General features: G+C 36.7%; 1 protein-coding gene across 1 annotated transcript in view; it reads right to left on the bottom strand.

Annotated features, from left to right (window-relative positions):
* The window catches only part of LOC114153451 (sodium/potassium/calcium exchanger 3-like), a 35183-nt gene extending 19224 nt beyond the window's left edge, over positions 1-15959 (bottom strand). Inside the window, exons 1-2 of the mRNA XM_028032004.1 lie at positions 15456-15959; positions 5004-5114 (exon numbers count right to left, since the gene is read on the bottom strand). Coding sequence (XP_027887805.1) covers positions 5004-5114; positions 15456-15558 — 214 coding nt within the window. The 5' untranslated portion in view covers positions 15559-15959. The remainder of the gene's footprint in view (positions 1-5003; positions 5115-15455) is intronic.
* Between the last annotated feature and the right edge of the window lie 209 nt (positions 15960-16168).

Below are 16168 nucleotides of genomic sequence, written 5' to 3' on the forward strand. Positions count from 1 at the left end.
ATTTTTATAAAAGTTACATACTGCAGCTTTAATAAAACTTTTAACTTATGTATGTGTTGTTTGGTTTTGGCATTTGCTTGGCTTTTGCACTTAACTAACTTTAATTTATTTTAAACAGTAGCTTAAAATATAAGCATCATAGCGGTTGATAATAAAAAAAATGTTGTCCTTTTGTCAATCCCGACACATGGTTGCCACGGTACCGTGACCTCAGCCACTCCACAGCTTTGTGCACACAGACTTGGCAGGTTCGTGATGCAACTCCGTCGATTTTTCCAGGAAGAACAGGATTCAAACTGGCAACCCTTTTTTAATGCCCAACATGCGTCTAAAATAAACAAGCAACTTATCAGTGTTAGTACTTGACCCCATTGCAGCAAAGTGTTTTTTATTCATTTGATTGTAGCAATGTGAGGCACGAAGAAATGTGAAGGTAAACCAGTGAATTATTGTATTGTTGTGCTGCAGTATAACACATAGAAAATTGAATTTTCTATGTGAATTTTCAATAATAAAACTGTCAGCTGTGACGAATGCAGATAATGTAACAAAATCAGAAAAAGATGAAAAGATAATGTAACTCTAAACAAAGTTATGAACACGTAAATGAGTCCAATAGGGGCTCCATGAACAGCGCTATGCAGTCCTTGTCACGTTTTTATGTATTTCGTGAACACGCTTTGCATGCTCATGAAGTCATGAAAGAAAAATGTTTCACTGAAATCTGCCATGACGCAGCTTGACTTTTATTTACTGTGCACATATTCTCTCAGGTTTCACACCCCCACCTGGCAGTGGGAATCAGATGAAGCGCGATCCGGGCAAACCATTTGCACCGTTTATTTTTAGCCCAACTTGATTTGCATAAGTCTCTAGAAGAATATGCCTGGCTCACAATGTGGAGTCAGGCGTCAACAATACTGGAGTAGTACTGCACACAATGCATTGTTGTGACTGACAGACTAACATTAGCACAGAGCAACTCCAAATATTATTAAAACAAAACTTGACTCTGAAAGTGTTGCAGTATTAATATTATATCGGCTGTTTAGATCACACAACACTAATTTTCTATGTGAATTTTCAATAAAACTGTTGGCTGTGATGAATGCGGATAATGTCAAGCAACATAATCAGCCCGTAAGCAGAGGAATAAAGGTCAGTTTTGGTTCGGTAATGACTTTATTAGGAGCAATTTGAATCCATCCTAACTATACCGACAGCTGCAGGGCTCAGGAGGAAAAACAAAGTAACTGTGCATCTGATAGAATCAGATCATCTGGGAAATTATTCTTACTTTCACTCTTCTTTTTTGTGAGCCGCCCATAACCCCAGAGTATTTTAGTGCACAACCTTGATACTATAGTAAACAGATATAACATGTGGCCTGCCTGACCTTTCTGCTGACATACGGGGAAGAAGCACAATTTTCTATTAAACCTACATATACATCGCATTTCACTCTGCAAAAGTACCTCAGGAAAATCTAGACACTCAATTTCTGACTTCAGTGTCATTTTCAAAATTTGTTGTGTTCAAATGTATTGAGTGATGCACATCCTGCTAAAGTAAAAGACCAGGTGTATAAACTATAAGGCCTGTAAATACAGAACAAATGCAAGAAAGTCTGAGAACCAGCCTTAAAGCTGTTTCAGCGAAAATGTATTGATCAGGTTCTTGTCTTTTTAAAAATAAATACATTTTTTCGAAAGCAGTGAACCCTGGAACCACTAGAAAGAAAATGCTTTTTTGTAGGACTTTTGGATCCTGATTACAGTGCCTTGCATAATCAGGGGTTCCCTCAGTGTACTATAAGCCTGGCGGGCCACCAGGCTTTACTTGTGCCCCCACCAGGCTAAGCACTGCTTATTTATTTAAGGGTTTTCTTTATTTTGTTTTGCATTTTTTGAGATTTTATAGTTGGTGTTCAGGTATTAATCTGCCAGTCTTTCAATAACACATAATTATCAAGTGATATTTTCAAATTTCCTGTCAACTTTAAACATTTTTTAACTCAAAAACATGACGGGCCGCTGGATGAATGACTGCTGAGCGCTCCAACCAGCGGGCTTAGCAAGTTTTCTGGGGGAAACCGTGTATAACCATTCATACCCATTTCCTACACTTTATCACAGTACAATCATAAACTTCAATATATAAAATAATAAAACATTTTCTCAGCCAATGAACATCTTTCTGTTTGCTTATAATATTGCTGTCTAGGGCCTAATGTCAATGATTCAGCATGCAGCTGATTAATTTAAAATAATTAATTACTTTGTTTGCTTAAATGGTTTTTCTTAATTACACATTCAAAATCCTTTTGTTTTGATTTTGAAATGACATCTCCCGTCAGAGAATACCACCTTAAATACCACCTTGTTTTCATTCATCATTACACGAGATAAAAATGTAATCTCTGATTTTTCTTTCATTGTTTTTGCAACTTAAATGGACTCAAGTCAAAACCTGAGAGTCTGTCTGCATCTGCATCATGCAGCAGAGCTCCTTTTCAGATATCACTGAGGTTTTACTATTTTTCCTGTTTTTGCAAAGAATAGACTGAAATTTCAGTATGTAGATTTACAAACCTGGTAGAAACGTACACCAAATAGTTTAGTTGTTATTCTCTTTTTTTCCTTCCACTTCACAAAAATACACTACTTTGCTGGTTCATCTCATAAAATCCCAATAAAATACATTGATTAATAAAATATATTTAAGTGGTTGTAATGTGGGAAAAGTTGAAGGGGTATGAACACTGTTAGTCTCTCAGCCCTCAAAAGTTGGATTTCAATAACATCAAACTATTTTCTGCTTACTGGTACGTTAGAGACTTTTTGTCCTCGGTTTGACAGGCCAGGCAGATTTACACAGTATCTTTGTAGCTGCTAACGCTACACTAAGGGAGGCTGCTTTTCATAAAGTGTCTGAACAATTTAAATAAAGTGGAAATGTTCTGGTATCCTTCACCAGATGTACGCCTTTAGACAGTCCTACTTCTCTCAACATCATAAATAGAAGTGCCAAAACATTAATGTCTGATTAAATTAGGAATATAATAAGGAAAAATAATTAAATGAATATTATTTGAACAAATACATTTTATGATTTACAAAATAAAATAAACAAAAAGCAAATAATTGATGGAGGGATGAAAAATGTCCATCTGCACTGTATCTGACTTTCAATTAATTAAATTGGCGCTTCAATTATGATTTCTGCCTGAAATAACCAATAAAAGCACAAAATATGAAAATTACTAGAATTACTGTAGTACACCAAACATCCTCCATGTTTTACAACAGGTGTCCAAACGTTTTGGTTTGTAGGCCAAAATAATCGATTTAAAATTATTTGCAGGCCAAAAAAAGAAAGAAAACTAAAATCAAGCAAATAAAACAGTCAATTTTTTTTGTTTTGTTTTTTTGTAGGAAAGCGAGGTTATTCATTGTACAAAGGATTTTTGTATGTCTTCTGTATTCAAAGAAAATAATGTTGTTTTCAAATTCTTTTGTGCTCAATATAACAAATTTATAAGAAGTTTATAAAGTTATAAGAACAGAATTTAAAATGTTTGCTAAATTTAGCCAAATTTAGCAAACTAAATAAAAGCTGATTTGGGTGCAGCAAAGTCAATAAAAATCTATAATATATACATGGCTCTACTTATTTTAATAGCTTGCTTATATCTAACTTTTTCTACAATGAGAAAATTACGTAGGTAATAATTTAACCTGAAAAGTTAGTCACCTGTAATGGATGGGCCTTTTATCATTCTCAGACTGCGGTCCTTACAAAAAGGACTGTGAAATGCAAACTTTGGCTTCTTTCTTTCACAAAAAAAAAAATCTATTTACTGGTAGGTCACAACAGGATTCCTGTGTTTAAACCTAAGACAGTTCATTTAATTCCTGACTGTAAACTAGAGCAAAAGCCATTTTGAGACCCTCAGGAAAAAGATCGGAGCAGCTTATGAGTCTGGTAGGGAATTTAAATAGATCAAATAAATTTTAAATCATCCACTGTGATGAAAATATTAAAGTGGATGACTTAAAAAAAACTGCTAGCATGTCTCGGTTAGCAGTTAGCATTAGCGCTGACTGAAAGCTCTAAAACATTGTTATGGGACCTAAAGCTAGTTTTTTCATCGGAGGGGAACAGAAGGAAAACTTTGTACTTTACGAAAAGCCAAAATGAAGAGTTATGATTTGGAGATAGTTTGCCGGACTCTACCAGGTCAAATCAAAAAGACATTTAATGAAAATGTCAAAACATTTGTTGAAAAAAAATAAAGCTAAAGAAAAACTGGAGTCTGCACCATGACAATGACTCAGGACATACCAGTAAATCCACCAAGGACTGGCTGAAATGAAAAGCCTTGAGCCCAGACAAAACCCAGATCTTGATCTCTTTGAGATGCTGTGGGGTGAATTTAAAGAGCCAAACTTTCCTCAGACTTTCAGAATAATCAACAAACCATGATGATTTCAATACTGAACAAAAATAAATGTGATTATGATTCTTTGCATAATCAAGTGACTCTCCATTTGAGCTGTTCTAATCTCACGAACATCTCAAATATAGTTACATCTTCCTATTTCATAAAATAACTGTTAAAAAGGTGAAACAGAAAAAAACAGATGGGCAGAAAGATAAATTAAGCGAATAGAAAAACCATTAAAGATCATTATAATGCTATTTTCTTTTTTAAAATTTCACTGAGATAGTGTGAGGAGCAGATCTTCACTTAAAAAATGTTCCAGTTTATGCAAAACCCTTTCAATAATCAAGTCATTCTGAGTCAAATTAGTGATAATGAATTACTCATTTGTTCCAAGAAGAAGCTCTTGGCTTTATAACTAAGCTGACATTAGTTAACGCTTCATAATATGAAGTCAGAGTCCGATTAAAAACCCACGTCTCAAATTCCCATGTTTCCGTTTGCAGCGTTCGGTCTGGAGGTGTTTTGACATCCATCCAGGTGAGGCCGGGTGACTCACCTGCTCGGGGCTCATCCAGGCTCTGGTTGTCTGACTTCTCCTGCATCAACCTGCGTGTCCATCGCAGCAGCTCACCGTTCACGCCTGGCTGAGGCCCGAAGAACTTCGTCTCTGTAAGAGAACAGCAGCGGTCAGTGTAGGGCGAAGCCAAGCACATGATTACATTCAGTGTGGAGGGACTGTGGTTTCAATCAATGTATTTATTGGAACAAACAGTGGAAAAATAGTTCTAACTTGTCACAATCATTTCCACCGGTCTTCCTATTTAGACAATGAATGAACAGAATCATCTTTATTCTATCTCCAAGCTACGTGTCCACTGCTTTATACACGTTTATAAAGCCACTTTGTCTGACTTTCTCGTACACATTCCCAGAAATAGCCAAAAGATTTAGAGTAAAATTGAACAGATTTATTCTCTATCTTATAGTTTATATTCCTGGCTGAGAGAGATAGCGGTATATTCAGTAATGCACTACAATCTCTGTGCTTCATTCTTCAGTAGTTTAGCTTCATGTGGATTTCAGTCACTACAGGCTTTTGGGAGGCAACAGCCAAGAAACTCCCCTCAGATAGATCTGCCTCACCATCCCAATTATGGTATAAAAAACACAGATATCCTTCTTCACCACCCACAGAGATGCTTTCCACCAAGGCCACAGGGATAAAGTGATATTTATTATGCTCTCCATCACACCGCAGTATTAATATGAAGCAGCCTGTCTGTGTGTCTGATGCACTTGGTGATTGCCAGGCGCTGCAGCGTCTCTTTGTACCTCACAGCTCAATGAGCCCATTTCACGAGGCCAGCGGTCGTGGCCGAGAGGAGACCTGAGGGCTTTCATGTTGAGGCATCAAGAGGAGCTCGACTTGTATGAAATTCAAATAGGTTTCTGCCACAGATGGCTCTGCGGCATTTTCACACTCCTAACTGGGACAAGTCACCTAGAAAAACATCTTATCTAATAATAAAAAGGTGAGCAGAAAACGTCATGTTTGCTCGGTTTCTTTTTTTTAGATTCAAATTTTTCTGAACTCGCTGAGGTGAGTAACAGACTCTTTGGGATGGGAAGAGGATGAGTTGCTTCATATGTTTGCGAAAAACAAACGTTCTGGCTCCAAATACAGTAAACGGCTGGCTTAGAGAGAAAGCTATTTAAAGATATCCCACTGGGAACATAAAGCCAGATTTTCCTTTATGCTAAATGATTATTAGATGCAGCAATCATCATAAGAAAACAAAGGCTTTCAGTGAAATATCATGGAGAATATTTTTTATTATACTCCTTTAAAAGGCCCTCATAACTACAGCTGTGAGTTTGATTGTGGCGGTGAAGTTAAACAGGGGTTAGCTTAACAGCAGTGCTAAACTCAAGCCTCGAAAAAGTATTTTAACCACAAACTTGAATTTATGGTTTTGGGATTTTACATCATAAATCAACACAAAAGAGTCAAATTAATCATGTTTTTTAAAGATTTTGACAAATGAAATTGTAAAAAGTGTTGCATCAATTTTTGCTAACCACCTTTACTGTCCCCCTTTGATCTGATACCCTTAAATAAACAAACTCTAATGCAGCCAACTCTCCACATAATCAACGCAGTTCACCTGTGTGTGATTTAAACTGTGTCCAGTTGTTCTGTGAAGGTTTCAGAGGTAATGTACTCACTAGATACTTAGCTATTTGCTAAGTAGCTATTAATAGGGTTTAAAAGCTTAACCCTATAAGACCTAAGTTTCAAATCTCCGCCTGGATATTTTTGCTTATTTTAATTGTACACAGTTTATTAAATGTCCTGTGAGTAAATATATATATTGCCCATTTATCCATAACAACTGGGACTCTCAATATCTAGCTAGTTATTTTCGCAATTTTCCCAGTGACCCTCAGATTAATTTCACTGCCAGCTACGGCGGGGGGTGAATTACCGTAATAACCCAATATTGGCTGGAAAGCGCAACGCCTCCCCTTTCAGAAACCGTTGGAATTTTTCAAAAAGCGCAACGTGTGGCGGAAATACGGTACAACAGATTTGGCTGGATCATCTGCGACACGTTCGGTCTGAAAGACGGATAAGGATTTGATGAAAACCAAGGAACACAGCAGACAGGTCAGAAAGATGTGAAGTTTAAAGAAAAGTTAGACTATGCCACATCTCAAGCGTTTAACATACTGTGCAGCAGGAGGATATTAATGAGGAGAGCAGTCAAGGTTAATGGTAATTTGGACCTGCAGAGAGGGAGAAATGTAGAAAAATCAGCTATATTTCATGAGCTCCACAGTTGTGGACATTACTGAAGAGTGGCAGGGCTTTCATGTTTGAAAGAAAGTCCTAAGAGGCCCTGTTTAATATTTGCCACAGGTCATGTGGAGTAAGTGCTGCGGTCATATGACAGAAAATTCATATGCGGCTCAGGAGCTGCAAGTGGCTCTTTGGACATTCCTCTAAATAACTTGGGCTAAAAATGATAAAGAACCATGTCATGTTTTTAAATGTAGATTAAACAACAAATGCAGGTTTTAGCAGATTTTCTGTTATTTTTATATATACATATATATATATGTATATATATACTGTATATATTGCATTGAATTTCCACAACAGAATCACTACATTTATCAGTGATATTTTTTTAGATGTACGTTAGTAACATGACAATATGTGAAAAATTTCAAGAGTTATAAATATAAGGTGCTTAAAATTACAGTCTTCCTTTTGACATTGACCTCTGACCTGTAAGTTTGACGTAACTGTTATAGTGATTGTTGGTGTACACGACAAAACCTAGTACATGAAATGTAAATATAGGAGAGAGGTCCCACAAAAGCCAGAGATAAAATCTGATTTGTAGAGTTTGTATGGAAATAACCTAATCCTGTTTTTAAAAGCTGAATAAAGACTGCAGGTGGAGAAATTACAACTAGAACCATCTAGTTGTAATTTGCTAGACCAAAAAAGTGCTGTGGAATAAATCATTTTTGTATGAGGCGATAAAATAAGTCAGAAATCTTTAAGAATTTTCTTTGTTAGACAAATTAATTATTCCAGAAGTTATTGCGATAAATGATAATATTTTTGTTTTGAGATCATTTCTAAGTAATATAACGGTAATGGCAACATAATAATGCAAGAGGACATTCTAAAAGATCAGTAAACTTTAAACTCTAATGAACATTTAACACTGGAACTGGAAGACATGTTAAATATCCAAAATAAATAAACAGAACAACAAATAAAGTACATTTTTAAGTCTTTGGAAACAAAAAGGTCCTCAAAAAAAGGACTGGATGGGACCAAAGCACCAAACTGAAGATTTATCATCCAGTTTTTGGTAGAAAGAGAGAAAAAAGAGATAAATGATTAATTATGCCAATGAAAATTATTGACTTTGTTTTAATTCATCATGCAATTAACTGATTTACTGATTCAGGCCTAATTCTGAACCTAAATCACTTCATATAATTAGACTTTATACTTCATAACTATAATAAAAAAACAATAAGCTGGAACAGGTAAAAAAAAATTAAATGACTGTTTTATTCTGAACAATGAAATATTAGTAGATTGTTCCAGAAGGAGCATTTCTTCTGAATATCTATATTTATAAAAATGATCCTATTTATCTATTCATGGCAAATATGGAGGCAACAGTAGTTTATCAGCTTTTTAACAGAAACTGCTTAAATGTTCAATAACTTACTAACAACTAATAAACAAAGATGCATCATAAAATGTGTTTTTAACCAGAACTGATTGATTTTCAGGTCGTTCTGCTCTGATCACCTGATAAGAAACTCAAATTTTCCTTTTTTCTAACATGAATGCGCCACATCAAAGCACTGACAACATTCTGCAGTGTTGTCAGCGCCATAAACTGCATAATATATTGAAATGCAATCGTTACACTAATCACATCAAATGTAGTATCACTAAAATTGTCTGTTTTATATGAATAAGCCATATTTTCATCACAAATTGTCAAAAAGCTTCATGTCATGCTAACATCCTGCCTCTTCCCAGCAGCAGCGCTGAAAAGGAGGTGACTTTTAATTTTTTGCTTTTTACAGTAAAGTCACTCAGTTGAAGTACTGCACCATAAATTTGAAGCATGCCCCTAATTCCCATTGTTACAGTAATGGATCAAAATGAGCTCTTCCTGCTTTGTTTTTGAATCAAAAATGGTTGATGTATTAGTTTAGTTGACATATTTTTAGGAAAAAGTTAAATATTGAAGAAATAAATGTTTACAGTTTAACCCAATGAGCATTTCTTGTTCTCATAATCTTTTTAATAAATAATTTGTTGTGATTATATATTAGGTAGGAAAATATATAATTCAAATTCTTTTTTCTGCTTTATTTGAGTGAAAGTGGCATAAATGTAAAGTCTGATTTAGGTAATTTAAAGCGTATTGACGAATTCAGATTCAGTATGATTGAGTTTTACTATCTGTACGGTAACAGACCATATTTAGTCATTTCGCCTGTGATCCAGAAGTGTGTTAAAAAAAATTTACTACCTGTTTAACCTACTGGATACTTTACAGACCAACTGAGACACTAAGTTTTCAACAAAAGAGCAGGACTGAACACAAAGGAACTGGGATATTTCAGACAAAGCTGTTATTCAACGCCATTAAACAGTTTGTGGACATTTATGGCCTCACAGGTAGCTAACAAAGTAATAAATAATGCAAAAGGCTTTTTGTCGATGCTATACAGCTTTCCGTGCACACATAATGCAGCAGAAACGAGTCCTTAAATCTCATTAATGAATCTGATCTGCTTTCTTTATGCACAGCAAGAAATAAAACACATAAATCTTTATGAGAACATTTTTGATCTCAAAAGCTCCTAATTGGTGTGTTCAGCAACCTTTAAACCATTTTTCTGGTCGTTGGGTTTTATGTTCTTGAGTTTAAACACCAAGAATGATAGACTTGATAATACTTTCCCCAGTGACTGCCAGGAAAAGGATGTGACAACCTCTATGACCAATATTTACAAATAAAACACTGAAGGAATAAGCTCTGTAAAGGTTGCTTAATCAAGAAGAAACTACAGTAAACCCATTGAAATGTAACTAATCAACTATTTCACAGCGTCTCTAAAAGGAGTCGATATTGCTTGAAGTTTGTCAGTGAATTTTATTGGGATTTTATTTAATAAATCAACTTAAAGTGATGCAGGATTGTGAAGGAGAAGGAAACAAAGATGTATATGTAGGCCTGTCACAATAACAAACTTTGCTGAACAATAAATTGTCCCAGAACTTATTGCGATAAATGGTAACATTGCTGTTTTAAGAACATGTTCAAGTAATATAATATTAATAATGGCGTAAAAATGCAAGAACATATTCTTAAAGATCAATAAACTTTAAATTCTAATGAACATTTAAACACTGTAACTGGAAGAGGTTTGGAAAATCTAAAATAAAGAAAGAAAACAACAAATGAAGTAAATTATGAAGTCTGTAAACAAAATTATCTTTCAAAAAAAGGGCTAGTTGGGACTGAAACACCAGACTGAAGACTTTTATCATCCAGTTTTTGTTAAAAAGAGAGAAAAACAAAAAAATCAAGCAAATAAAAATTATTGAGTTTCTTTTAATTTATCGTGATTAATTGATTTATTGTTTATTGTGATGGGCCTAGATATAGATAATTTTCTTATTCATAAAACTCTGAAAAAGGTGATATGTATCAACCATCCTGAGTTAATACGTTGACCTTTGACTGCACTGGTTTTACACATCTAAAATGTTCTTTACAAAGTTACCCAAGCTCAGTCTGACAGGATGGAGCACTTCCAGGAGCCTCTGTTCTCAAGTCGTGTCACATTTAGATCTGAACTTTGACTGGGCCATTTTGACACATGAGTACTGCTTGATTTAAATCATTTCATTGCAGCTCTGCTTGAATATTTATGTTTGACTTGAGGGTGAACCATAGCCCATGTCTCAAGTCTTCTGCAATCTTTTGGATTCTACTAACTAGACGACTTCACAAAGCAGTTATTTGTGATGCATTTCATTTAAAGGTGTCAGATTAAAGGGGTCTGACTAAATAAAATTATCTATCATTGTCCATCCACTTCACAAGGATGATACTTTGTGTTACAAATTAAAACCCAACAGACTGAGGTCTGTGATTGTGATGCAACAAAATATGAAAAAGTTTAAGGGGAATGAAGTCTCTCTCAGAGCACTGTAAATAAACAGGTTGATTAAATTTCTGGCTACAATTACATTACATAACCAGTAATCTTCATCTGGGGCATACCATACTGAATCTTTAGATAAAGAGCAAGCTTTCTAATCTCTGATGTCTAATCTTTGGTCTAGTTGAAGTCCAGGTGGTTTAAGAAAAACTTAGATAACTCTTATTCCTTCAAGCACATTTCCATAAAGGTTTTTTTTTTATTGAGCTTAGTAGCATCTTCTGTAGGATTTGTCAAGAGGCTGACACTTTTATGACAACTTCAGTTAACACCAAACATTTCTACTCTGCAGCAGCGTAAAGGTGTGCATGGGTTAACTACCCAAATTTACTGTGGCATTTATTTACTGTTAACTATGACTACTGCAGCTCCTGATAAAAAAAAAGCGGCTTAGACACAGATAGCCATAAATGGCTACAAAAGCTGTGTTATTGTGGACGCAGCAGCATGTCTAATATTTTCCAGTATTGTTCTGCCTGTCACCATTACAATCAGCAGACCACAAGCTTTGCCAAAAAGGTTCGAGCGAGCAGCCTTGGTCTGTGTTGAGAGAACCTCTTCAGGTTGATGGCACACTCATAATTTAAAGGTGAAGCATAAATATTAATGACACGGCTCATACAACGGGACACTCTGCCACAAAGGGATGGCGCGCAGCAGAAGCAGGATGAAGCCCAAATGGGAATTAAAACACTCCTCGCAGAAATGAAAAAGTTCAGCTACTCAAATCCGCTGGATGCGCGCGGGAGGCGAGGGGGAAAATGGTGCTGAAGCATCTGCTGAGGGCGTGGGTGACAGTGTGTGACCACATCAGCAAAGGCGATGAGCGGATGACGAGCTGGAGGAGAGTGAGGGGGTGAGGCGACGCCTTTAGGGGCATCGCTGCCACATTTCACTGAACCAACACATTTCTCTGGGTTTCTATGCAGAAACTAAATATAATCAAATATCTGTCATTTTATTGTTTATCTATTGGAACGGCTTCTACTAAAAATAGCCATTGTTTTCTGTGAAAAATCATAAACAAATAGATAATATAGAACAAAAATAGATACAAATATCTGCAATATCTTAACAGCAGTTGATCATTTTAACAGCTTACAGGCAGAAAGTATGATGGTTCTGCTTTCAGTGTAGCTATTTGTACAAGCTGGATGGACTTGTGTCTATAATTCATTCAGAGCCTCCTAAAATTATTCCAACCCTGCTGCAAAATAGGTTTATTGCCAACATTCAACACTTATTCTTTGATATAAATAAAAATAATATTATAAAGATTTCCTCCAAAATCAACAATAAATCCAGTTCCATTGACTACTGCACAATCTAAATCAAACTCAAGGCCTGTGGGCCAAATCTGGCCCGCCATAGCTTTTTATGTGGTCCTATAGATTCTAAACTAAACACTAATTGTGCTTAAATATTATGTTATCAATCAAATCAATGTAGTTTTTATCCGTTTACTGCCAAATTACATCAATCAGTCTCTCCAGTTTCTTGAAAATTATCGTGGAAATTTACATAAAACCAGCAACTTTTTTGCACTTGTACATAATTGGTAGTTTACTGCAGATTTTTCTCAAAAATTGTCAAAAACTTTCTTACCTGTACTAAACAGCTGGCTCAGCCATCACTGATGTCAGATTATAATCCATAATCTATAAAGTGGGTAATAAAAAGTCGCGTTTGCCGTCATAAATATCGCAAATATTTCTAAATTAGTTCCACAAACACTTTAATTTTTATTGCAAAATATCACAAAAATTATCACAAAATCCTGGAGGGACTGAAAAGATGTTCAATAATATTTAATTTTAAGGATTCATTGGTATTTTTAACAGTTTGTGAACTGGTTTTATCAATACATTCAGGCACAACCTGCCATTTAAGAGCATTCATGATCGTGATTAGTCCCAAAACAAAAATGCGTGCGACACCCCCGATCTAAATCCTTCAATGCCTCCGAGGATAATTCTTCATAATCTTTGCAAACGATATGTGGCAATCAGACACACTCGATGCAACCAATCAGATGCTTCGTTAGTTGAGATAACACAAAGTTTTACTGCGTGTTAGAAATAGGGTCAGCCCTGCGACAGACTGGCGACCTGTCCAGGGTGTACCCCGCCTCTCGCCCGGAACGTAGCTGGAGATAGGCACCAGCAACCCTCCCCGACCCCATTAGGGACATGGGTGAACAGAAAATGGATGGATGGATGGAAATAGGGTCAAAGGACTTGTCTCAAAGAAGAGATGAAGGAAACTGACACAGCTGGATAGTTTTCAGCTTTACAGTTAAAGGAATCTTGGCTGGATGTGGCAGGAAGTGGAACCACCAGCGGTTACACCAGAATCCTGAGGAGGCTGATGGTCAAAAACTCTTCACTGACAGCAGAAAAACCTGCACAGAGTTGAACACTTATGAACCAAAAGCATAAAACATAAAGCCGCCTCCCAACTGAGTAAGGAAGCCAAGGAGTTTTAGGATTCTGTGAAGCAATAACTCAAAACATTAACTTTCAGAGCCAGCAGTACATCTGGAGGAGAAAGAATGAATCACACTGCCTAATGTAAAGCATGGCGGTGGCTCGGTGATGTTCTGGGGCTTTTATTTTTTGCTGCACTGAAAATCTGCAGGGTGAGAAAGTTACAACGTACAATGAATCAGTCAGCAGTCTGTGAGGAAGATTACGTTTGGGTTTGGACAACGATCCAAAACATTTCTCAAAGTCAAACAACATCAACGAAGTGAAGACGTCTCTGGTGTCTCACTGCGAATCATGCAGCAGGTCATAACAGCTAATGGTGCTGCATTAAGATGCTCCTCTAGAAGGGGTTGATTAACTCTGAAGCCACTCTAGTTATCAAAAATGGCATTTTGTGTTAAATTTGGAGAACTTGCTTGTAACATAAGTTGTGTTGCTCTCTAAGTATCTGATTTATGTGCAACTGCAGATCGTAGTGACCTAGAGGCTAAAACTGATAGGGAAGAAAGAGAAGAGCGAGGAAAATGGGAGGTAATCATATTTCCATTTCATATTTTCTTCATATTGTTCCTCCCTAGTTCTGTCGTACTTTTCCAACATTTTAAACTCCTTTCAATAAGAAGCAAAAAGAAGAAGCAGAGACATAAGAGTATTTTCTGCCCACTGCCAAATGAGAGGATGCGACTACGAGAAACACAAACTTCCCTGTTTTAGACATATTTTCAACTGTGAACCAACAACAGTCGAGGCTTGGGTTAACACGAAACACTGTCATAATATTTCAGCAGTCAAGGTAGTCATTTTACTTTTATTGTTTAAAAAATAAATAGCTATTTATCTATATATATAGCCATACAGATGTATATTTACACAGGTTAGTCATGCCACACGAATCATGGAAATCAATTTGTTTCTCTTCATTAATTAGATTTTTATAAATTAAAATCAGGTGGAAACCAGGATTCTGTTTACCAAATCAGTTTGTTTAGAAATAAATCATAGTTTTTAAATTTGTAATATTTTATTATTAATATCCACCTTGTTTTTCATATATAAAAGCAGTTTGTTCATAAAATAATGTGTCTTTAGCATGTCTAGTCATAGTCAGTTTGTCCTCTGAGCTAAAGATAATGCCCAGCCTACACCCCCAATGATTGGATTTACACATGCCACAGTTTGTGCCCGCTTTGTATGATCTACAATCTGTCACCTCCCTGCAGGGTGAACAGAGTCAATCATCCCAAGAAGCCCAGACAGACAGAGAGGCTGAGGGATGGGCTGCAGTCATGTCAGGAAAAACGCAGCAGCAGGGCGTGCTGCTGGAAATTCAATCTAAACTCTCCAAGTTCAGCTTGTTTTAAAGGTCAAACATTCAACCAGAGAGAGAATAAAGAGAATGTATAGCCTGTTACAAACCATCTGATAAAATCTGGGATTTTAAAAGGAAGATATTGATTTACTTCTAAGATGTGCATGTCGTTTAAAGTATACAAAATTGTACGTTTAATAAAAACAAATGCATATATAACAATAAAAAATTAATAGACATTAGACTAATATTACTATTAATACTACTAACATAGCACAACATGTACTTTTGCTCGTCTTTTGTCATTTTCACTGCAAATAATTTTACACAGTATTCAGATTGGAGTATATTTTTAAGCACTAACTTATAATGCTAGAGTTAGAGTGAACTTCAGACGCAGCGACGCAGCCGTGCGTCCTAATTAAGGTCTCACCTGGAGCCTGGAGGACCTGCGTGAGCCAAATGACGGCGACCAGCCCGACTCCGCAGCAGCAGAACCGCTGGAAGGGCCGCCGGTGCCTCGCTGCCGCTTTCATTCCTCCGCCAGCTGCATGTTCACCAAAAACATCTGTTGCTCTCTGTCTTTACACTTGTTTCACACTTTCTTGGAAGACAGCGACGAAACAAACCGCCTCCTCCCTCCCTCCTTCCTTCTGCTGCTTCTCTGACAAGTTGGGTCCAAAAGACAGAAAAGAAGAAGAAGAAAATTCCCCCCGCAAAGACCGAGAGCCCAGTTTACTCCAGCAGCTCCGGGCTCAGAGCAGGAGGCGCCGTGCTGGTGAACTCCACCGACCGTCCTCCGGGTCGCACATAGCGGGGAGACGCGCCAACGAGCTTTCTGCGTTCATGTGTGTAGCCTGAAAGGTCGACTGCAGATCCCACAGTGAGGTGCAGCAACAGGAGGCGGTATGTTCCGAGCACTGTGTTCCTGCTCGGGGTGTAGTGCTCATCAGTGGCCACCAGGGAGCGACAAAACGCAGGTTGCGCAATTCAAATCAAATCAAATCTACATTGGCACAGGAAACTGTTCGGCCTTACCCACATTTTGGACGTAAATGCGTCCAAAATACATATATTAAGTGATGACGTAGCAACCAAGAAATACATTTTACTACACAGCTATGAATAAAAATCATAGACCCTATA

This window comes from Xiphophorus couchianus, chromosome 11 (assembly GCF_001444195.1).
Source record: "Xiphophorus couchianus chromosome 11, X_couchianus-1.0, whole genome shotgun sequence".
NCBI classification, from domain to species: domain Eukaryota; kingdom Metazoa; phylum Chordata; class Actinopteri; order Cyprinodontiformes; family Poeciliidae; genus Xiphophorus; species Xiphophorus couchianus.